The sequence below is a fragment of the Engraulis encrasicolus genome, chromosome 2 (genome assembly GCF_034702125.1).
Source record: "Engraulis encrasicolus isolate BLACKSEA-1 chromosome 2, IST_EnEncr_1.0, whole genome shotgun sequence".
In the NCBI taxonomy this organism is placed as follows: Eukaryota; Metazoa; Chordata; class Actinopteri; order Clupeiformes; family Engraulidae; genus Engraulis; species Engraulis encrasicolus.
In genome coordinates this window covers 26,405,422-26,429,382 of record NC_085858.1, presented here as the reverse complement: position 1 = coordinate 26,429,382, position 23,961 = coordinate 26,405,422, and the positions used below count along the sequence as shown (strand labels likewise).

At 41.4% G+C, this 23,961-nt stretch overlaps 1 protein-coding gene across 1 annotated transcript; it reads left to right on the top strand.

Annotated features, from left to right (window-relative positions):
- The first annotated feature begins 12 nt into the window (after positions 1-12).
- On the top strand, positions 13-18,803 carry LOC134436039 (UNC93-like protein MFSD11). The gene is made up of 13 exons (XM_063185070.1): positions 13-892; positions 4,248-4,303; positions 6,006-6,113; positions 6,290-6,369; positions 7,144-7,240; positions 8,223-8,281; positions 9,886-10,030; positions 12,972-13,021; positions 13,122-13,187; positions 13,666-13,791; positions 15,587-15,761; positions 17,915-18,050; positions 18,569-18,803. The coding sequence occupies exons 1-13, from the start codon at positions 803-805 to the stop codon at positions 18,716-18,718; spliced, it is 1,338 nt and encodes a 445-aa protein (XP_063041140.1). The 5' UTR covers positions 13-802; the 3' UTR covers positions 18,719-18,803.
- The last annotated feature ends 5,158 nt before the right edge of the window (positions 18,804-23,961 follow it).

Genomic DNA, 23,961 nt, shown 5'->3' with positions numbered 1-23,961 from the left:
TTTCTAAAAATCCCTGTCGCCTTTTACGAACATTACTCTGAAGTCGCGTACAAACTAAACAGTTAACATTTGGTAGCGTTACTAGCACATAGTGAACTAACATCTTGTGACATTTTTAAACTTAACTTCAGTTTGGCGTGCGTTTGACATTTCACATCTACCAGCTCCGCGCGCGTGCTTGGCACTCCATTCCTTGAATTTGCAGCCTACGACCTGTAAACATTAGCTCTCGGGCACTTCAGTGTTATCACAACTGGGGACAGCTTGTGTACTTGCATACAACTAGTTTAGAAGGGTGACGTGAAATCGATGTTTCAAATGTGCCTGGTAAATGCGCCATCATCCACGATGCTAGCTAAGTTTATATTGCCGCTAACTGCAAACGCACCATGGGAGACGTGTTGTTGCACTAAAGTTTTGAACTGAGATTTCACCGCTGTCAGTGAGATCCCTGCTACAACTTATCACATGGTGCTGACATTCAACTTATCAAAAACATCTAGCGCTAGTCTGTGCAGGTCACGAGAAACATTCACTTTTGTGGTCAGCGTGTCTCTGCCAGGACCTTCAACAAATTACCTCAGGGGTTGGAATTGGAAACTCAGATGTGGAGTCGGATCTGGGCATTGCCTCCCTACCAGAAGCTGATTTCTGATGCAGCTTTGAGAACTAAAATCACGGCAGTGATGAGCATGATGGACAGAGAAGCTCCAGGAATGTAATCTTACATGAGGATTATTTTTGCGCGAGGATTATTTGTTTTTATTCCAATAGGAATATCTGGAAGTTTGATGTTTTTGCCATGGCAGACCTCAGGACATTCAATGTGGTCGTCCTTGGAATAGGGTTTCTTTTTATTTTTACGGCTTTCACAACGCTGGGGAACATCGAAGTAAGTTGTGGGCATTAGTTTAGCTATGGATAGATTGGTTATAGCGATATCTTAAGAACTATTCTCTACGGATACGATTATATCACCAAATCGGTTCCTTATTTACCTTCTCGAATTTCTCAAGTAGGCTAGCTAAAGTGACGTGTGATAACATGCTACATTTTAGCAACGAGATGGTCACAAAACAATAACAAAGTAACTTTATGCTTCCGAAACGTTGGTTATAGTAGCCGATCGTCTGGCCTTTGTTTGTAAACTATTATGGCGCAAGAGTTGCTCAACGGTGAGTCGTTATTGGCTGCCACTTAATTGCCCCATGTGTTGTGAAGCATCAAGTTGATTAGGTGTCGGGGAGTTTATTATTGTGATCTGGAGAATGTATTATAGATTCCGGGCACTGGGCTACTCGGTAGGCTATGCATCACATGTCGCGTCCTATTACTGCTCTGTGGGGGCTATTGTAGAGGGCTGGCCGACAAGGTCAGGCGCATCTCGTGTTCTGAATTTACTTTATTCGTCAATTAATTACGCAGGGCGAATGACTGGAAAATTCAGATGTCATACTGTTAGTTCTCAAAACTGACACACCATTCAATGTCCTAGCTGCCACACATTCAGTGCCATGCCACTGCGACCAGCTTGTAGACTAAAGTTGTAAGGCTATGTAATTTAACCCCTTAAGACGCGGCTTTATACATTTGTTGTTACCAGTATGGTAATGACCAAGTCGTGGTGCATTACTAAAGGGCCTGTGTTGTGTCATAGTAGTGTAGTGCTATGGTAGGTCCCTTTTCAATGTCTATTACAGCGTGCCACTGGAGGTACGGCGCACTAAGGGGTTAACAAAGTAATGCACACCAAAATGCACACCAAACAAGCAAGATGCAGCCTGCACAGTCAGGGACTGGAAGCAGTCCTCCGCAATGAATTTGCCTGAGATAGCGTTTCATTAGAATGCCAGTAGGCTTGACTATTGTAGTCAATGCACTTAAACTGAGAAATAACATCAAGAAAGGACTGAAATATTTAGGTAATTCAGGAAATATCAGTATGTTGCACTTTATTTGAGGGAAACTGGACTGATGTAATTTAGTCAGCTCTGCATATTGCCTAAACCAAACTGACTGTGCTGGTGTGCATCTCCTCTATACTCTGGCCATTGCTCTTGCTCTTCAGCCCATGTCGTGTGAATGAGATGAAGGAACAAACATGATGTTAATATCTGAGAAAGAATATAGGCTAGCTGTAATGATTCCTGATCTAGTCATGCCTTCATTATGTTTTCCTAACTTTTTTTTTCTGAGTCCAGGCCTTGCTGTAGTGTCCAGGCTCTGTGTACCAGAGTAGTCACCACTCCAAGAGTAAAGGCAATCGGACAGAATCATATTGCCATGGAAAGGACATGTATTTTGGCTCTCAAAGTTGACTTGTTCCAGATTAGCCCATGTTCAATTCAATGTACTGTACATATTGCATATTGGTGTCCAATAGAAATGTAACAAGGTGCAGAAATAAAATAACCAGCAGTGCCTTCCCCTAAATGCATTTCTCATGAGTGAGGAGGGACATTCCACCAAATTCCGAATGGCCAAATCAAGGGAAAAAATCTGCATGACTTGACATTTACCTTCAACTCAATTGAACGGGTCCTTATCGGAAGGCCTAACCTGCCCATCCTGTGATGGCCACGTGTGTTACTCTTAGCCACACTTATCTCCATCCCTCAAAGGACTGTCTCGTGCCCGTGTGCAGTGTACTATTAAAGCAGTATTTGGACTAAGTAGTTTTCCAAGCTCAAAATAATGTTTTGTAAATCAGTTTGGTTCATTGGTTCAGTCCAGGGTGTCAACTTGTAATAGGGTGAAAGCCGCTTCTGAATTCACGTTGCCACCCTCCATCAACTATGACTGCACTCAGCATATTTGGAGGAGCTGATCATCTCTCTGTGTAGGGACGATGTTTATTTGAACATGTATGTTGACCAGGAATGAACACTACTTTGTAAGTTACTGCTTTAAGGTCACTTAGCATTGGTGTGGAGGCTCTTGTCAAACTCCACCAAAACATAAATGGTTAGGCATTGTAACAGAATCCCCCCCAGTGTAATTGAAGAACACTGTTTTGACTGCAAGAGATCACGGAAATGAAAATCTGAAAATGATGTGGGGGGATGAATTAGCGAATATCTAAAGAGTGCTGCCCTTCTTCCATTCATCTACTCAGCACCAGCATTCAGCATTCGGTTAAAAAACATTTAAGTTGAATAAGTAACAGTTGATAGTGTGAGCACGACGTCTCTTCCACTTTTCAAGCTACCAGAGAGACTTGTAATAAGAGAAGCTGAACAGTAAAGTTGATCTTGGCTATCACGCCCCTCTGTAAGCAGAATGCATTTAACTCCCTCTGCTTACACCAGTCTCACAAGTCTTAGAAAGTAAGCCGAAGTGACCACAGCACAGCACAGCACAGCACCACTACATAATCCAGGACTGAATTAAAATGATTGTTTCCAAATCCAATAGCCTATGGTTTGCACGTTTTTACGTCTTCAGCAAGGTTGTTCTGAACTGCTTAAGCATCTTTCAAAGAGATAACTTATTATCAGAATTTCACTGTACTTTTGAAGCCGAGTGTGAAAGCAATGGCTCTCATATGTTGAACTTGAAAATGTGAACCATGGCCTATGTCAGTGTTTCCCAACCAGGGGTACGTGTACCACTAGGGGTACGCGAGCACACTGCAGGGGGTACTTGGGAAAATGAAAAAATGTATGGAGCATAGTCACATTGGGATATAAAGCATGAGTGAGAGGGTACTCATGGTATGACAAAAGGCTTAGGGGGTACACGTGACAAAAAAGGTTGGGAAACACTGGCCTAGGTTATAGGGTTAATGAACTAATAATGAGTAAAAATGCTCTAAAAAATATCAGAATATGGAAAAGAATATCATTATCAATGATTATATCAATGATTCTACAAAATAGACCTTGCTGTTTCACCACAATGAGGCAGCATTTACACACGGAAACTGAACTGGCTAGATTGTAAGACGAATGTTTTGCAGTTCCTGCTATGAAGTCCTTGTTTGATGTAGGATAACCCTGATATAATCTTGATATTGTTATTGTGAAAACAGGTAGTCTAACATATATATATAAAAAAAGTATTTTACTGAGTAAATAATGTATGCACTAATATGTTGCTATAGATACAGGAAAGCCATATGGAATTGGAATATGGGGCCTTATTCTTTTCCTTATATGAAAAGTGTACCAGTAGAAATATAATTATGTAACTAATACATTCTTTCTCTTTCTCCCTACCACTTTGCCTGTTTCTCTCAATCCCACTAGCAAACTGTGTTGAAGAGCCTAAAAAATGAGACATTTGCTGGAAGTGGCTACCACAGGTAAAGACCGCACACACCACACCGATGCTGCATTTGTAAATTAAGTCATGAATATATAGCGCAATACTCAAAAGATGCATTTCAGAGGTGTTGATTCCTCTCCCACAATCTAAAAATGCTGCCCAATATTTTGTCCCAAATAGGTCTTTACATCTCTGTATGGTTCAGCAGAGTGAAGGCCGTTATTACAATATGTCAAAGGTTCTTAACATTAGAAAATGTTCTTTTAAGTCTCAGATCATACATGCAATACATGTAATTGAAAGTCAAAACAATGGTCTGAAGATAAATAAATCATTCATTCATTCATTCATTCATTCATTCATGATTGTAGAGCCTACCGCTGACATTATATTTTATAATTAATATGCTTTATTTTAATAACATTGCCTTGCTAAATTGAAATCTTTCATGGGGGCCAAGATTTCTAGCAACTCTTCTGCATGGAATGGGATGTGCTTTCACAGTCAAAATGGTTCTTTAAAGAACTACTGCTTTTATGGTTTTTTAGAGCCCTGAAATTGTTCTACCAACGATTCTAGAGCACTTTTAGCTATGCTGTTTCACCATAGGATTGCTCTGAAGAACCAGTAATGTCCCCAAAGTCTTTGGAATGTTGAGTGTATTTGTGGTCATCATGACCTGTTCAATGGTGTTAAGGCACGCCTTATGTCAAATGATCCATGTTGATGTGGGATGGAGACATGTCTTCCTGCTTACCCTTCCCTTATAGTTTACAGATAGCAGGTGGAGTTTAGTGGCTTATCTTCTGAAGTTGTTTTTGAACAGCCCTCATCTGGTACTCTAGTAAATGTGGGACATGTGAACGTGATGATGAAGGTGTGTGGGATGTAGGCCACAAAGTTTTATTGAGCCTTTTTTAAACTAGTCTCATGATACATTAGATAGACAACCTAATTTTTGGTTTGTGAAATCCATGTGTGGATAGATTAAAGCTATGTTTCAAGTATTTAAATGCAATATACTGTATAAGGGTGAAAAGGAAATTGGTTGGTGAAGGTATATTTTCATCACTTTTTGTGAACTATAAAAGCCCTGTAACACAATCTTTACGTAATTACACGAACTTACTTTGTAATAAGCCAAACGTGTTGGATGTTGCAATGGACATGGCCGTCACGAGAGCAAGGTTCGGAGATCTCAGACATTTTTGCGGGGCCTTTCAATCTGCCGTTAATCTTTGTGCTGGACACACAAGTTTAGGGGAATACCGGCACATGGTCCAGCAGGAAGGAATGAGTTGTTTTTTCTTTCTTCAGAAAGAGCCAATGACGTGTCGTCTACAGTAGGGCTCTGACCCAAGGAGAACTCAGAGTACTACTCATGCTCTTCCACATGAGTCTTTGATTACCGGGAAGAAGTTGATTTAATAACAGAGCCGCATGGCACAGAATGCTGCTGCTTTGATGGGACGTGAATGTTTGCAGCAACTGTTTAGTGTCTCACTGTCTGAATGATCCTTAGAGAGTCACCTCTGCCTCACCGGCTGTGATAGAATAATTATCTTGACATGCATCAATGTGGAAGCTGCAAAGAGACTTGTGAAGTAAATACAGCACAAAACTGTGCAGTCAGGATAGAGCCTTTATCAATCTGAATGCCCCACACAGTATCCTCAGTGTCACACATGCCAAAGGAGATACTCCAAATAAAGCTTTTCTCTATAATTTCACTTTACCAGCTTGGGTTTAATATATGGAGTCTTCTCATTCTCCAACTTGCTGGCGCCCACCATTGTGGCCATCGCTGGACCTCGGCTGACCATGTTTTTAAGCGGCCTTCTCTACAGGTAAGTGGCAAAGGCAACATTTCAGACTCGAAAATTACAGCCGTGAAATTCAATCATCATAATACAATTACCGTGAAATGTGTTATTGTTGTCCGTGAAAATGCATTTCTTAGAAGAAGACAATACATTGGGTACAAACACACAAACAACATGGCATTGTTTTCTCTCTTTCGCAGTGGTTACACGGCTGTGTTTATCATTCCGAACGTGTGGTCCTTGTATGTGACGTCAGTGTTCATCGGCATGGGAGCTGCTTGTAAGTTTGCTGAAAACAGAAACTTGCATGAACTGCCATATAGTTTTGTAGATAAACTGTAGCCAAGGTGCAATGTTCATATGGAGTCAGCAGTGGAAACTCTCCCTGATAATAAACCTACAGACTGCTGTGTCGGCATTGTGCGTTTATTATTTTATTGGCATGAGGTTGTTTGGTCAGTGGGTTGTGTGGCGACCCAGATAGATATGATTGGTTAATGAGTGACATGGAAAAAAGGGAAGTACAGTATACAGACAGAACGCTTTGTTGTGGTGACCCGAACCTTTGTTTTATTTGTGACCTTTATTCACATTTTTAGCAGTAAAAGTCAGATGATGCCACCACTGGATGGATTAAAAACATTCACTACATGTAAATTGTAAACATCTTTTACAATTAATTAATGTAACATCTTCACACTATAGTAGCATGAACTGTGGTTGTGCCACGCCGATGTCTGCTTCTTAAAATGTCAATGACGTTTACCCCAATTGACTGCAGCATCCCTCTTGAATTAGCCATTAACAGAATGCCCCTGTAGCACCATGTACTGTCATATTTTTACAAATACAATATTATATTACCGTCCACACACAAGAACGAATACTCCTTTTCTAGAGAGATTTAGATGTAGCCAGTCATTCTCACTTTGTATCATGGACTACTTATTAAATAAACTTCACTGACTTGCAGGTTTAGCTCCTCTGGCCACGAATTCCTTGTGATTGTGGTGCTCGATTAACAGTGGTCTGTAAACTTCTTCCATATTTGTAGTGCTGTGGACAGCCCAAGGCCACTTCCTGGTTGACAACTCGGATGCCTCCACCATAAACCGCAACACAGGGGTGTTCTGGGCCCTGCTGCAGTGCAGGTATTTGGGCCTTTTCACTCAGTAGACGTGAAGTGAAAATTACATGAACAGTTCAGATGCAAAACCCTCTACAAGCAAACATCAGGACAATCAAAGCATCAATCGTCAAAACAATCAGTAAAATGCATTATTAAACAGTATTTTTCCAGGCCCTGCTGTGGCCGCACAGTAGGGAACTGGGTTACTAACCCGGCGACCCGTGTTCGATTCTGGCCGGGTCATTCGCCAATCTCTCCCCACTCATTTCCTGTCTGTCCTTCACTGTCCTGACAAGATTAAAGGCCTAAAACACTTAAAAATAGTATTTTCCTCAAGTAATCAGAATAACAAAAAATGATGAGAATCAAGCCCAAACAAAACAAGATGAAGTGATCTCTTCAGCAAACTAATCACAAATACACTTGGAGGGTTTGGCCTCTGAACCATTCAAGTGTTTTTCCACAAAGCTATAAATAAGCACCACTTGTGCACATTTGTCACATTGGTCAGATGATGGGCTGAGGCAAACGTCCGTGTCCAGTGGAATGGAGGTTCAGGTGTTTGTATGTGGCTGCATGGGCTCTTTTTAAAGTACTTAACTTCATTCTGGTAATTTAATGTAGACGGGGTGGCCAGGAGAGTCAGGATGTCTAGCGTGTGTGTGCGTGCGTGCGTGCGTGCGTGCGTGCGTATGTGTGTGTGTGTGTGTGTGTGTGCGTGCATGCGCATGTGCGTGCGTATGCATATGTGGGCATGTCTGTTCAGGAAATAACAGTCAGACCCATTTCTGGTCCCTATTAATGTCCCAAGGCAATTTGATGGCAAGAGATGCTGACGCCACTGTTTGCACAATAGCCTGTTCTAGTATCACATGCTGTTTAACAAAGATAATAAGCTGGTATGTTTAGAAAATGTATTCACTTTTAAACATTACTTTTAGGCCAGTGCTTACATTCGTTAGCAACAGAAACATTACTCTGTCATGTCTGTCCCTTTTTTTCAGCATGATATTTGGGAACTTGTATGTTTACTTAGACTGGCGAGACAAAGATGAAATCACAGGTAAGTCCCTTTTTTTTAGTTTGGTCTGGGTTGTTCTGTGTAGCAGCCTTCAGAGGTGATCGCAATGCTAAGCGTAAAGCGATTCAATTGGACACGTGTATGAGGGACTTAGGCCTACGACTTCTTAACGTTTTCTGGCAGGTACCAGTCCAATAAGCAGATAATGTTTTCAAGGAAAAAAATAGTGCATAGTGCAGTAGTTCATTTGCAACTAGGGATGCTGAGAGCTTTCGCCAGGCTTGGAACAGCAAGACCCCCTCAATACATAGAATGTAATGAGGACCCAATTTTGCCCCAACAATGACTGCCTTACAGAACATCATCCCCTACATAAAGACATATGACGTACTATATGCTCCCTATAAATGCAGTGTAAATGAACTGGCACTGTGCAGACAGTGTACTGCTGCTTGCGCCCTGAGGAAGGCTTGAGTCAAAAAACATGAAAGCCTTTCATTGTGATAAAGGATTTTTAACTGTATCAGTTTAATTACGTCCTGTATAATCACTGTCCCGTTGGCTATGTCTTGTATACAAATGGGGGGGGGGGGGTGTCAGAGTTTGTTATTGTAGTCTCTGAGTCTTGAAGCCTTTCCTAGGAACTAGGAGGTAATGAAAATGATTTATTATAAAACAAAAAAATTTATTGGTCAGATGACGTGTATAGAAATACTGTGAAAATATAACGTGCAGTGGAATTTAGAGGCCATTTCACCATTAATCCAACAAAGCACAAACCGTCTATATCCCCTTGTGTAGTCATTTGAACAACGTTACAGAGCATGTATTAAGAGATGTTAGGTATTTGTGCTATGTTTGGGACCTCAGCAAAAATTATCTATGCGTCACAGAGAATACAGTCAGTGTACAGACACTTAGAAATAAGAATTCTTACTGTGTTAGTGTGTGTTAAGTTTGGGATCCCTATGAATGATTGTGTGTGTGTGAGAATAGAAACTGTTATTCAATGGTAAATAACAGTTAAAGGGGTATGCCACTATTTTGGGGCTTAATACGGGTAAAATCGTTGGCCAGGGTTTATAAAGGTGGTAAAGTGTCTTATTTTTCATGTTGAGCGTTGTCTTGCTTTAAGACAAGTTAAAAGAGGGAATATGTCGCTAAGCTAGTGAAAGTCAATGTATCCATGTAGCATGCTACAATGCTACACGGATCCATTGACTTTCACTAGCTTAGCGACATATTCCCTCTTATAACTTGTCTTAAAGCAAGGCAACGCTTCACATGAAAAATAAGACAGTTTAACACCTTTATAAACTCCAGCCAACGATTTTAACTGTATTAAGCCCCAAAATAGTGGCATACCCCTTTAAGTGTTATGTGTGTTATGTTTGTGATCCATGTGAATGATGTGTGTGATTTGTTTGGTAAAGGAGAACAGACATTGTATTATACAGTAATTAATAACAATAGTTATTACACAATTGTAATAGTGTTGGTGGCTGTTCTGTTGTCTGTTAGAAGGAGAACAGGCAGGTGATGGTGATGATGTGGTGTTGGTGAGGGGCACCCTGCGTTTCCTCTATTCAATAATACTGAACTAAATAGCAGATTTTAATCACTGTGTGTGTGTGTGCGTGTGCTAGAGGAGAACCGGCGGGTGATGTTCATCTCTCTGCTGGTGGTGTCGGTGGTGGGCACACTGTGCTTCCTGGTCCTGAGGTCGCCCCATCACAGCCAGGAGGTCATGTCCGAAGAGGAGAGCCAGAGCCTGCTCTCCAAGCAAATCATGTAAGACCTTAAAAAAATGAAGTCTATTTGCCTTTGAACTATTAAAAAATAAGAAAACGGAGTGCCACAGTTTCCTGCTCTTCATTTTTTTTGATGTCAACTTTATCCACTTACTGGTAGAGCACCCGTGTCAAAAGATCTGGATCCACGCAGCGCTTCCGTTTTTTTTCCTTTTTTCCATGTAAGACCTTACTATGTCCTTTACACTTAGCACTGGTTCCATGCGTTTGAAGTTCCATCGCATGGTCACACCCCATTTTTTTTTGTCTTAACTCCGCCCAGATTCCAGTAAACCGGCATGATTTGTACAACTCCCTCTGCCGTTGTTCTAAGCATGAGAAGCCTGGTTCTAACATGTGACGTGTTGCCCTGTCTGTAAAAGTGTGCATCAAGAGCCCCTTGAAAATGAAGAGGACAAAATCCTGCCCTTCTCTTGCAGCATTGTTCCTTTGTACTACCATGACTTCCTTGCAAATTGTCAGCGCGTTCGATGTATGTTAAAGGGTGGCACAATAGCCTTGAAATTGTGAATTGCAGTGAATAGGTGTTTTTAGCTACATCAGTGGAAAGCGTAGTTTTGAGACTGTTTTGATCAAAACTAGTGAGGCGAGTCATCTGGAAGAATGCTCCGATTGATGTTCATGTTTTATTGACTGCGAGCCGTTGTGCTCTTTGGGCTGCTGTTTGACATCTGTGTGACATCTCCATCGTTTTTGTGGCCACTCCCAGCCTCCACTCACTCCACCCACGGCCCAGGTAAGAACCGTGCTGGTGTGAAACAAACCAAAAAGGTTCCATAGTTCCACTTTTAGTTCCATAGAACCTAGAACTGCACAGTGTAGACACGACTTTTGATTACCTGTCCCTTATTATACGGATAGGCGTGTGTGCTCTGCTCCTGTGTTGAGCATCTTGTAGACATGACAATGTACCTTATTTCAGAGGTGTCAAAAGTAAAAGTTAAAAAAAAATCCAACACAGGTAACTTATCTGAGTTACCAGTAGACTGGTGTACTTGTCTAGGATCAGCTGCACTAGGTTTTTAGTGGGTTTTGTTTTTAGTAACAACACAGTCTATCTATCTCAGAGTTAACGGTGTAACAGCTATGTAATATCATGTACTAGTGTTGTTGAATTTACTTTTACTTTCGACACCTCTTCCTTATTTCCTCAGTGTCATAGCATGGCTCCTAATGATAGTCTAACTCTTTTAATAACCTAGTCTAAAACTTAAAAAATAAAATAAAAGCCTGCCTCTTTTAGTACCCTGTGCCACAGTTAGTGTCTTTCTCTATGGTATTTTGTGTTCTTTTTGTATTAAAAGCCTCCGTCAAATTGTAGTCTGCCCCTGTGGGTTGAAAAGTTGCCTTTCAAGTCCCTCTGCATGCAACCAGGACATTTAGAGAAGGTTAAATATTGCTCCTATATGATTTGTCAGTCAGTCTTAGGAGCATGAATTCAAAGTCCATTTACATTGGCACTAGACGAGGGTGCGTTGGCTCAATAGGCCGGGACGCTGTGCCATAGCACCGGCGACCCAGGTTCAATTCCTGCCCGGGGTCCTTTGCCGATCCTTCCCCCTCTCTCCCCCCACTGGTTTCTCACACCTGTCCTGTCTGATTGTTGGAGGTGAAAAGGCCCCAAAAAGGATTGACACTAGACCCCCTGTCAGTGAATTAGCTGTGGTGCTACCACCCCATCCCTCCGTCCGGCTGGTGGAGGGGGCAACTCGGGTCCATTCGGGGCCGGCGGGTTAATAAATAATGTTAGCTTGCTCCTCGGACATTTGGGCTGAACTAGGGATGTTAACCGGTAACCGGTTAACCGATAATCGACCGGATCAACTTTAACCGGTTAAAATTTTCTGCCATCGGTTAACCGGTTGTAATAATATTAATAATTATAATAATAATTTCCTCCCAAAAAACGATAATTTTGAGATTTTAGTACGATAATTCAGCATTTTCCATTTGGCAACAGTGGCTGGACATGGCAGGTCCTGTCTGCGCAGCAAAAAAAAGGCTTATGTGAAAAATAAAAATGAAAAAAAATCAGTGCTGTGTATATCAGGCACGCGAACGTTTTAAAATTTAAGATTACCGGTTAACCACCGGTTAACCACCGGTTAATGAGTCTCAGTAACCGGTTAAGAGTTTTTTCAATTTTCGCCATCCCTAGGCTGAACTGTTGTCAGATTATCAGATTTTAAACAAAAGCTTCAGACGAAACTCGAACGTGAGTAGAGCACGGCTGCCACCAGTGTAAAACCTAGTAATTTCAAGTATGGGTTCTTACTGGAATAACTCACAGACAATACGAGCTCGAACTGAAAAGGCAAGTCTTTACTTATTTCTCTCCCAGAATCCCTTAATTCACCAAGCTTCTTAGGATACATACAAAAGCATCTCTGCCAATCGAACACACAAAGCATCTTGGGACTTGTAGTCAATAAACACACAGCAATCCCATTTTCCGTTCCTACAGTATCTAATTTTTTAGTTTATGTGAGGCTGTACATTCTTACAATGTAAGGCTATCTATCCACTCACATTCACTATGCTACCTCCACCACATTAACACGATCACTCTGTAATGTGTGTGTGTGTGTGTGTGTATGTGTGTGTGTGTGTGTGTGTGTGTGTGTGTGTGTGTGTGTGTGTGTGTGTGTGTGTGTGTGTGTGTGTGTGTGTGTGTGTGTGTGTGTGTGTGTGTACATCAAGGGGGAATAGGTGTTTCCATATATTCTTTACTGAGTGTTAGCTTTCAGGAGATAAAAAGGAAACTTTATTTAGACATGCTCGGCCTGACACGCAAACCCTTACTGACTTCACTTGTTCTAACAAACTGTACACTTCTCTTCTCGTATGTCTTTTGTAGGTATAGACAAAGCTCAGGTCATATTTTGACCAATTATACTTCTCTCCCCTCTTGTCCTTTTTAGGTATAGGCAAAGAGCCAACTCTGCAGTGAAGGAGGCCAGGAGTGAGTTCGGTAAGTGAAGTCATCACCGCTAATGTTTGAAATAAATCTTCCTGCCTGTGAGATCTGCCATGTGCTAATAAACACATATTTATTGCTATGCTCTTCCCAGGGAGAGTCCTGGGACTGCTTGGCAGTAAAACCATACTGCTCCTCAGCTGCTGCATGGCCTACAGTGGTAAGCTGTTATGTTATATTATATTATTTTATATTATATTATATTATATTATATTATATTATATTATATTATATTATATTATATTATATACAGTATACTCCCCTACAGTGGTAAGATGATATATTATATTATATTATATTATATTATATTATATTATATTATATTATATTATATTAATATAATATAAATTATATGATATACTCTCCTACAGTGGTAAGGTGATGAAACATGCACATAAATACATTATATTAGTATAATACCACATTAAATGTATCATATCATCATAGATTCATATTTTAAGTTAATCTGTAAAGGCCTATCACTAATGGGTTGGTATATCGATCAATATATAGAACAGAAAATATATCTTTGTACCTGTATTGCATTTCAAACTTAAACAGCATCCAGTATTGATGCTTTATGCATGAATAAGTTGGCTCACCATTCAAACTAAAAACCCTGCCTTCCGCTTTTGCAGGTCTGGAGCTGTCGTTCTACAGTGGGGTGTATGGCACCTGCATCGGGGCCACAGCTCATTTTGGAGACCAAGCCAGGGGCCTGATCGGCCTCTCTGGCATAGTGGTTGGCATCGGAGAGATCGTGGGTAAGTTCATCATGGCCTTGGTCTTTCTTATGGAGAGCTGGGGTTGCAACCTCTATCTGACAAAAAAAACCCTCAGCATTTTGAGAACCCAATCATGCAGGTTTTACGCAAACTTGTTCTGTTGCAGCTTGCAAGTAATGTCTGTACTAGCTAATGATAAAAGTTCTAGTTAGTGAAAGCACCCGTTGTTTTCTCCTCCTAAAATTGTGGTCTCATTGAGGCCTCCCTGCTTATTTTTAGAAAAGTAGGGTAAGGTAGAGTACTTTTATTAATTTAATATGCTTGCCTCCTTGTTTTTGACACATGGGCAGTTTATTGCCCACTTACTCATTCCTGGAAGGTTTTCCGAAAACGATGGCATGCAAATGATGTAATACGCTGCTATACAAGCCAATCCAATGTCATCTCTTGCTGTATAGCGGTGGCGTCCTGTGACTGCTGCTATACATACTGCATACATGTGAGGTCCTATGACTTGCACAGACTTAACGCCATTAACACAGACTGAGGCTGGAAAATTCACTTAACCAGAATGTACATTCCTCAACTATATTACATCAGTCCCTAGAAAGGTTGCTGCGCGAAATACACACAGTGATGAGAAGGTACCGGTGTACTCAGATGTACAGTTATCCTATGTTGAAAATAGCGCAGAGAAAGCAACATGTTGCTTGTACTGTGTGTACAGATGTCTGACAAATGTATCTTTTAAGGCAGGAGAAACTGTATATTGAGCAGCTGATTCAACCATGAGGCTATTCTGTAGTGAGCAATGCACATGACAAGCAATGCATGCAGTCTTTGGTTGTTGTTTATTGTGGCTCGCCACTCATTAGCTTGGACAGATGAAGATCTCCTGTCTGCGCCACAGCTAGAGTCGCCAATGCCTTAGACCAGGGCTATTCAAATGGCGGCCCCACGGCAAGGTTCTGGCCCCCCACAAGCCCCTTGAAATACTGAATAATTGTTTGGGAATTTAGAGATAAAAGTGTGGGTTCCGTATCGAGCTGAAACGGTACATGGGACGTTAAAATGCAGGAAATTACATCTAAGAAATGCAAAACTTGTTGGTTTATTTAATTTTTATTTTTTATTTTATTTTATTATTATTTTTACCTTATGTTTTAAATGTTTTTTGACTTTCTTGACTTTGTTTATTTCCTTCTTTCTTCCCTGTTTCCTTTCATTTACATTTGTTAACTTTGTGAAGCACATTGAGTTGCACCTGTGTATGAAATGTGCTATATAAATAAACTTGCCTTGCCTTGCCTTAGACGAAGACTGTATTACTGTACCTTATGAACGAGTCTACCAGTAAAGTTTGCTGAAGGGCATTTATTAACTTTTGTTGTGTGAGTCGCTCACCCATGTCAGAACACACAGCACGACAACTGTCAGCAATGCATGTGGAATACCAGCTTCTGAGCAGTGACAGAAGTTAAACAGACATGATCAGAAGCCAAACACCTTGCCACATGTTATCTGATTGTATTATCCACTCGCAACAGGTTGTTCATGTAGCCTGTGAAGGCAGGGCGAGACGAGACGAGGCGAGGCAAGGCAATATTATGTTATGTATAGCGCATTTCAAAGACGCATGCCACTCAGTGTGCTGCACAGAAATAAAACAATAAAAACACAACTGATTGACACATGGGCAACTTTGCATGCTAAATGAAAGCATTAAGCTGATAAAAACAGCTGATGAAACAAGAATCAAAAGTCGTCTGTGCAGGACAAATTAGTAAGTAGTAGGAACCTGGCACCTCTACCCATCTGTCTCTCTCCCCTACAGGTGGGGGCCTGTTCGGCTTGGTGTGCAAGAACAACCGTTTCCGCCGCACCTCCGTGGTCTTCCTGGGCATGGTGGTGCACTTTGTGGCCTTCTACCTGATCTTCCTGAACATCCCCGACGACGCCCCTGTGGTCTTATGGACCCCTACGAAACGCCGGCCTTACCTGGCCCCCAGGTGTGTACTGCTCACTAGGGCTGGGACGATTAATCGACTAATCGTGACAAATCGACTATAAAAATTAGTCGACAAGAACTTTCATAGTCGACTAATCGTTTCATTTAATTCAATGCTTTTTTACTTACTTTACTAATGCTTTATTACTTTATTGAAACCTAAAATTGCCCAGCACGTATGAATTGGACGTTGTATCTCGGAATAAATAAGCTACTATCTTGATTTAAAGCTCATTGTGAGCTCAGGGACCTAATTTTAACGGTTTCTTTCTTTTTTCCCCAATTTCCTTGAAGATTAAATTGCTAGAGTACTTGAAAAATTAATCGTTCGACTAATCGACTATTCGAAAAAAATAGTTGATAGATTAATCGGGAGAGAAATAATCGTTAAAGACAGCCCTACTGCTCACTGCAGCCTTTATATTGCTTGGCCCCTAGGTACTAGTACTTACCTTTATACTTACCTACCTAGTCCCCCTAGATGTGTGCTGACTAACACCCTGCCCCCCCAGGTGTGTACTTCTCACCTTTATACTGTATTACCTGGCCCCCAGGTGTGTGATCACTGCATCATTTTGTAAGATGTGTTTTGGCCTTTGATTAGATAGCCTTTATTGTCCCAAACTAAGGGACATTTGTGTTTCACCATCATCATAACTCATTACAGCCAACATGAAGACGATGAAAAAGTATACAACTTAATACACAATACATGTACACAAGGATATCATAAGGACATCAAGCACCATACAGGCACACTCACATACAAATACTGTCAGACACCATAACCACATACTGTCACATGCACACACACTTACACCCACGCATACATGCACACTCCAACACAAATATTGTCAGAAAAGATAAGCACATACTCAAACAAAAAGCCGTACAACCACCACACCAACAATCACATACAGTACTATACACTATATACACAGGCAGGGAGGGACCATACAGGGTTATTATGGAAGGTTGCTCAGTGCCGTGATGGCAGATGGGACAACTTTTTTGCTGAAGCGTGCTCGTCGCCATCTGAGTGACCTATACCTCTGTCCTTTATTTGGACAGGACAGTTCGAGAGTCTGAATATAAACATAGAAGTGTGGATAGAAGTGGGAGAGAAATTGTGGAAGGATGGGAAAATGACCTGGAGCCAGACTCCAACCCCGGTCCCCCGGGTATATATGCTATGGCTCCTTAGCCAACTGGCTAGTGTCTTGGTTTGTGCTCACTGTGACTCCAATGATATCAATGATTAAGAAAGTTGTGACGATGGGACTGCAAGATTGCAGATTCAAATCCCGTAACAGTAGTGAGAATATGGGTGGTAGACTGTACCATCATCCTCAGCTGACGTCCTCTTCAGTAAGGCACCTGACCCTGCATTACTCCAGGGACTGTAACCAATACCCTGTACCTAAATAATTGTAGGAGCATCAGCTAAGTGTGTAATGCAGTCTTGCTCCCGAGTGTGTTGTCACTGCGACTGCTACTGTTAAGTCTCTACAGGTGTGGTCACTGTTATGTGGTCCCTTGTTGTGCTCATCTTACTGCATAGTATTAGTCCATACAGATGTGACCATCTTTCATTTTCAGTCACGTGGCATTAAGTATGACCAATCGACCACCGTTGCCCTATTCAGCTTCTAGACGATTTGTATATTATTGAAGTTTTGGATGAGTTTTTTTACGTACTTATCTTTAGGTCTTAATGATTTAATGTATTGAGGCCTATTTGCTTCTCCTTTTCTTCAGTGCGTCCATAGCCCTGTTGTGCAACTTCTTTATGATTACATGTATTGGTGCGTAGAGCTGTAACGATACACTCAACTCATACTTTGGTTCGTATCACGATTTTTGACCTACGGTTCGATATACCCCACGATTTTAAAAACGATTTATTTGATGATCGTTTATAGGCAGAATAGCATACAAGAGACTTTTAATAGTTTTTTAAAAGTTTAAAAATAATATTTTTTGAAGCGTGGAAGCACTATCACATCATATCATGTGGTTGTTCTCTGGACTGAAGGGTAACAGAACGTTGAACGTTGGTAAGAGAAACGTATCGCGATTTCTCGGTTCGCCACAATATCGTCACAGCCCTACTGGTGTGTATTGACCTGTCTCTCCATGCTTCTCCCTCCTCAGTGTGTCCATAGCCCTGCTGTGTAGCTTCCTGCTGGGCCTGGGAGACAGCTGCTTCAACACCCAGCTCTACAGCATTCTGGGCCGCGTGTACGCCGAGCAAAGCGCGCCTGCCTTTGCCATCTTTAAGTTCATCCAGGTAAATCATATTTCAGCTGTTAAAAAAAAAACAAATTTATGTGTGTAATTTAAGTGTCCACAATACATTTTATGAGGTAAATCATCCATAGAATACCCTTTTGATATTATTTGATTATTGTTATAATATTTAGCAAAGAACACAGAGACGTTGAGTTACAAACACTGACTGTTAGTCTGGGGTACGTTTCTCGACAACATCGCTGCTAACTAAGTTAGCAACTTAGCAACCATGCTTTCGATAAACAAGGTCCTGGTGATTAGTAGTCTTGTCAAGGTGTTATTAGCGTTCGAAGAGTGAGTTAAAGTCTGCACATCCAAACGTCTGATCTGGGTGCAGGACAAGAAAATGATCAGATAAAAAAGAGAAAAAAGTCCGCTTCAACCAGGGTTTTTATGCTCCCACTTGTTTTATTTTTCCCTGACGTTTCGGGTATTCACCGAAGGGTTATTACAGTTCAACCATACCAAACTGTTGAGGTTGTCTACACCCCTGTCTACCCTCCCATCTCTCCTCAGTCGATCTTTGCGGCGGTGGCCTTCTTCTACAGTGGCTACCTGCTGCTGAGCTGGCAGCTGCTGCTGATGGTGGTGATGGGCTTCATCGGCACACTCTGCTTCTTCATGGTGGAGCGCACGCAGACCAACGCAGAACTGCAGGACTACTAACACGTACACACACACACACACACACACACACACACACACACACACACACACACACACACACACACACACACACACACACACACACACACACACACACACACTCTCTCTCTGTCTCTCTCTCTCTCTCTCTCTCTCTCTCTCTCTCTCTCTCTCTCTCTCTCTCTGTCACACACACACACACACACACACACACAGACACAGACAAACAGGACACACAATGGACACTTTGCTGGTGTATAGGACATAAAACACCAGAGATCTGCATGATTACTAACACAGACAGCCTGACACACACACACACACACACACACACACACACACACACACACACACACACACACACACACACACACACACACACACACACACACACACACACACACACACACACACACACACACACAGACAAACAGGACACACAATGGACACTTTGTTGGTGTTTAGGACATAAAACACCAGAGATCTGCATGATTACTAACACAGACAGCCTGACACACACACACACACACACACACACACACACACACACACACACACACACACACACACACACACACACACACACACACACACACACACACACACACACACACACAATGGACTCTTTGCTTTGTACACCAGCAGAACACCATCCAGCGAGCCACAACCAGCCAGTCACTACACAAGCACACTACTCTACATTACATTACATTACATTTCACTACACTACACTCCAAGGCCTGTATTAAGCTGATGCGGTACCCCCCCGGGCACTTTACATGGCAGGTGCCCCCTTCATGCCTCAAGCTTGTGCTATGTGGTGCCCCCTCATTGGTTGCCGTGGCCTAGTGGTTAGAGAGTTGGTCTTTCAATCTAGGGGTTGCCGGTTCGAATCCCCCCTGACCACTCCATCCATGGCTGAAGTGCCCTTGAGCAAGGCACCTAACCCCACATTGCTCCAGGGACTGTAACCAATACCCTGAATAATAGTTGTAAGTCGCTTTGAAAAAACGAAAGCGTCAGCTAAGTGCAATGTAATGTAATGTAATGTAATGTTTCAAATGGTATGAGCCCCTGGGCACTTCGCTGCTGGCTCCTAATGGAAAATCTGGCCTTCTACACTACACTACCCTGCAATATCAAATACTCTATCAGCCCCTATATACTACACTGCAGTATCAAATGCACTATCAGCTTACACATTACCGCACGAATAGACCAGGCGCGATGCGATTCAAGGTACAGAGTGCAGCAGCAAGCGTTACGAAGCGATTGAAGAGACCAGAGTATGTCCGCACAGGCAGAAGGCAAAGCGTTCAAACATTCCCATTTGGCTGTGGTCACTGACCTCTATACAGTCACTGGCTGTTGCGGCTGGTCGCCGAACCGCGTCATAGAAAGTTGATTCAACTTCAAACTGTCGCTCTCGTCGCGTGAATCGCCACAAGTCTCCAGAATCGCTTTTGTCACGCGACTCAATACAAAGTTAGTTACTTCCGTCGCTCGCTTCGCTCATGTCGCGGTAGGTGTATTTGTGCGGTTACACTGCAATATCAGCTTACACGTTACACTGCACTACACTACACTACACTATAGTACACACACTACATCCAGCTATTCACCAAAGTATATGTACAGTACAGGACATGAAATCCCCCAGGTGCCTGAAAGAGCATTTGCACTTATGCAGTTGCCCAGCTCTACAGTATATACTACAGCAGTGCTATCATAGCGGTATACATCCTTTATACTTAGAAACCACTCGTCTTTTTTTTCTGTGGCCATTTCAATTTCAATTGTTAAATGTTTTTGCTTATTTACTCGTCATTATAATGATGGGATGAACTAATAGACGGCTGTTGGATCTTCAGTTCAGTTGTTTTATTTTCTCTTCCTGTCGTCGTCATTATGTGCCAAATTAACTTATGTGAGCAGATGTCTGTTGGATCAGTTGATTATTTCTTATTATTGTTTTGCTGGCCTTCAGCGCGTGGCTCAGGGTTTGTATTCCTACCGTACTAATTTCCGCATGCCCATGTTAATATGTATAATTTAACTTTTAATATTATTTATCTTGTGCTGGTTTTAATGGAGTGACTGTAATTGTTATTTTGTTTGTTTTTTTATATGCCAGATTATATACTACTGTGCAGATGAAAGAGAAAAAGCCATACCTGAGGTTGTGTCAGCTGTTAAGTTTCTAAAAGACGTTCAGAGTCCCAATGCCATTCAAAAATGTGACATGATCGATCACATTTCATAGAAGGTGCTATATGTAGGATGGTAAACAAAGGTGGATATGAAACTAAATCCAAAATACTGTACATTTAAAAAAGTGTGCTGGAGACTTAGTTTTAAATTATGAACTTAATGTAGTTTTTGAAAACTATATATTTTTTCCATGTAATGTAATGTTTACTTAGTCTCAGGTGACATCAGGAATATTTTCTAACTACCTGCCATACTTTTCCTGCATATAGCATCTTTTAAAAATGTCCTCTTACAATCAGTATAGTCTGACTCATCAGTGCTGCCAGTGGTAGGTTTGAAATGTTTCATTTATTGTGAAAACAAAAATTGATAATCATTTTATATCCATTCTCTATGTGTTGTATTATGCACAAATAAAAAAAGAATTTTACATGAACTCAAATAGTGATGTTGACTTTACTAAGACAGTAAAATCTACTTTATGACTATGTAACAAAAAGAGACACTAGTACACTGCTGAGGAAAAAGGAAGGGTTACCTTTGACGCTCCCCAAAGTAGACCTACTGTAATGTCCGTCGACAGCTTTGGCCGGGCCCAGGACAATCATCTGAAAGGGCCCCAAGCCCAATACATGCAGTGTAATGGGGACCCAATTCTGGGGCCCCTCTCTCCACCAGCCCGGGACAAGTGACCCCTTTGTCTTTCTCTGTGAGCTTCCCTGCCTGCTGTACCATGTTATGTTATGCTCACGGTGTTTGGCTCAGCCATGTTTGTTTATTTTGTTGAAAAGCATTTCCTTGTAGGGAAGGCTTACTATGAAACCTTAAAGGTATGCATGCATGCCCATGCATGTGCTACATGTAGGTGCTTTCCAGTCCAGAGGTGCTGTGGTCTTCAGGAGTAAACACTTTTCAAATGCCAAGGTAGGAGGCAAAGCAGCTGCTACCAAGCTCAATGAAATTCACCTGATGTCTCTAAGTCATGGACTTGTCATGGACTTGTGTTAGTCCATGACAGTATGATATGAGACAGGTGTGCCATTTAGTTGCTGTAGATGAGGGCTGTGTAAATCGAGTGCTGCCATCTTAGAATACTTCACAATACATAAGAATTAATGTGCAATAGCAGGACATTTTTAACCTATACCTCAATGTACTGTATAGCCTGGCCCCATAGTCACCTGCCTCTTTTGGCCTAAAATAATTGTTAATAAATAAAAGCCTGCCTCGCGTAACAGCTGGTGTCTTTTTTGTATGAAAGTCCTCAAATTGTAGCCTGGTACTACCAAATGTTGCTAATAGCTCTGGCTATTATTTTAGGAAAAGCTGGTATGTAAATCTTCAATTAGAAATGTAAAAGTATACACTACCGGTATATTGTTTTCCAGATGGTATTCGTAATTTATTTTTGAACATACTTCCTTAAACTTATGTCATTCATCATGTACAGTTTATCCGCAAAACGTCAAGTGACTTGAGCACTGCCTTTGTCCAGCAGATGGAGCTAGTCGTTGTTTTGAAACATTACAAGGTGTCAACACCAGAAACTCAAAATGTACTGGATACAATACATGTACAACAGCTGCCAACCAGAGCCATATGTCAACTGGGTTGTGGGTTTTCTATCTCACTCTGAAAAGCTTTCATTATTGATGATGAGACCATGTATTTTGTATACAAAACATGTCTCTAGGAGTTCAAATAGCTTCCTGAGGCAGTAAACTGATCAACTGTATATGTTGAAGTTGGCAATAATTTTAGGCTAGATGGGAATAGGAAAACACCTTCAAAATTCTTCAACAGTAATAAACATATTCACAACTTAAGCTAATCTATCAGTCTGTTTACTGATGGCATTTTTAAATGATGCAACATTCACAGTTCATGACATCATGGTGGCACCTGTGGTAAAACCACAATTACAAGCTTGTGTTATACCCTCACTCTTACCTTGTTTCCCCATGGTGACCAGTGATTTGACTGGTATTTTAAAGGTAGAGTTCTTTTTTTTTAGTAGTTTATTTCCAGGATGGACTCCGCCCATTCACAGATGTTATCTTTTCCACCACCACAAATGTATGATAATATAGCCTACATAATATTAATAAAGGTGGGGTTGCAGGTATGACATCACGTTGGGGGAACTCCGCCAGGATTCTAAGGTTCTACATAGACTCCTATGATCCTGCGGAACCCCCAACGTGATGTCACAATAGTACATTTTCTTAAAATGGTTAACCTGCAACCCCCACCTTTAACATGCAACCCCACCTTTAATTATGACTTGGAAATGTACACGTTTCATGCATGAGTAGGTGGATCTTCTCCATGTCTGCCATTTTCATTACCAGCCAGGAGAAACTTTGGCTATAAAACGTAGTGTACTTTGGTCAGCCAAGTAAATATACAGTAGTATGGGTTTATTACTTAGTAAATATTCATGAAGAGATCATTGGTGATGGCAGCATACATTAAGAAAATAAACAACTAAGATTATACTGTACACTACAGAAATGAAAGACTGACTGAGACATTTTGGTTATACATTATCATTGCCATGGGCAGGGCCGTTGACAGCTTTCACTGGGCCCAGGACAAAGTCATCTGAAAAGGCCCCTTACAATTACACAATTATACAATTTGAATGGGGACCTAATTCTGGAGCCCCTACGTATCACCCTGGGCCCTGGACAACATATCCTTTTGCCCCCACCTCTCCTGCCGACGGGCCTTGCGTGACACTTCTGTGGAACTGAACTCAAGATGCGTCAAGCAGCTACATAATGGGAAGTAAGTGTGACTCAGGCAAACAGCTGACTTGTGCCATTAAAGAGTATCAGACTACAAACATGCTGAAGTACAGTATATCAAGGTGCAAACATAGCAATACTGCTGCCAGTGAGCAGAAAAGATATGCTTTTTACTTTATCCGCATGCATCGATGCTTTCCGACTGGATGTAAAGGATCTGATGTTAGTGTGTATTGTGTAATTTAGACTTTTGGGGAATGTGTGAAGGGACATGTGTGTTCAAGAATCAAAGTTAGATGGCAG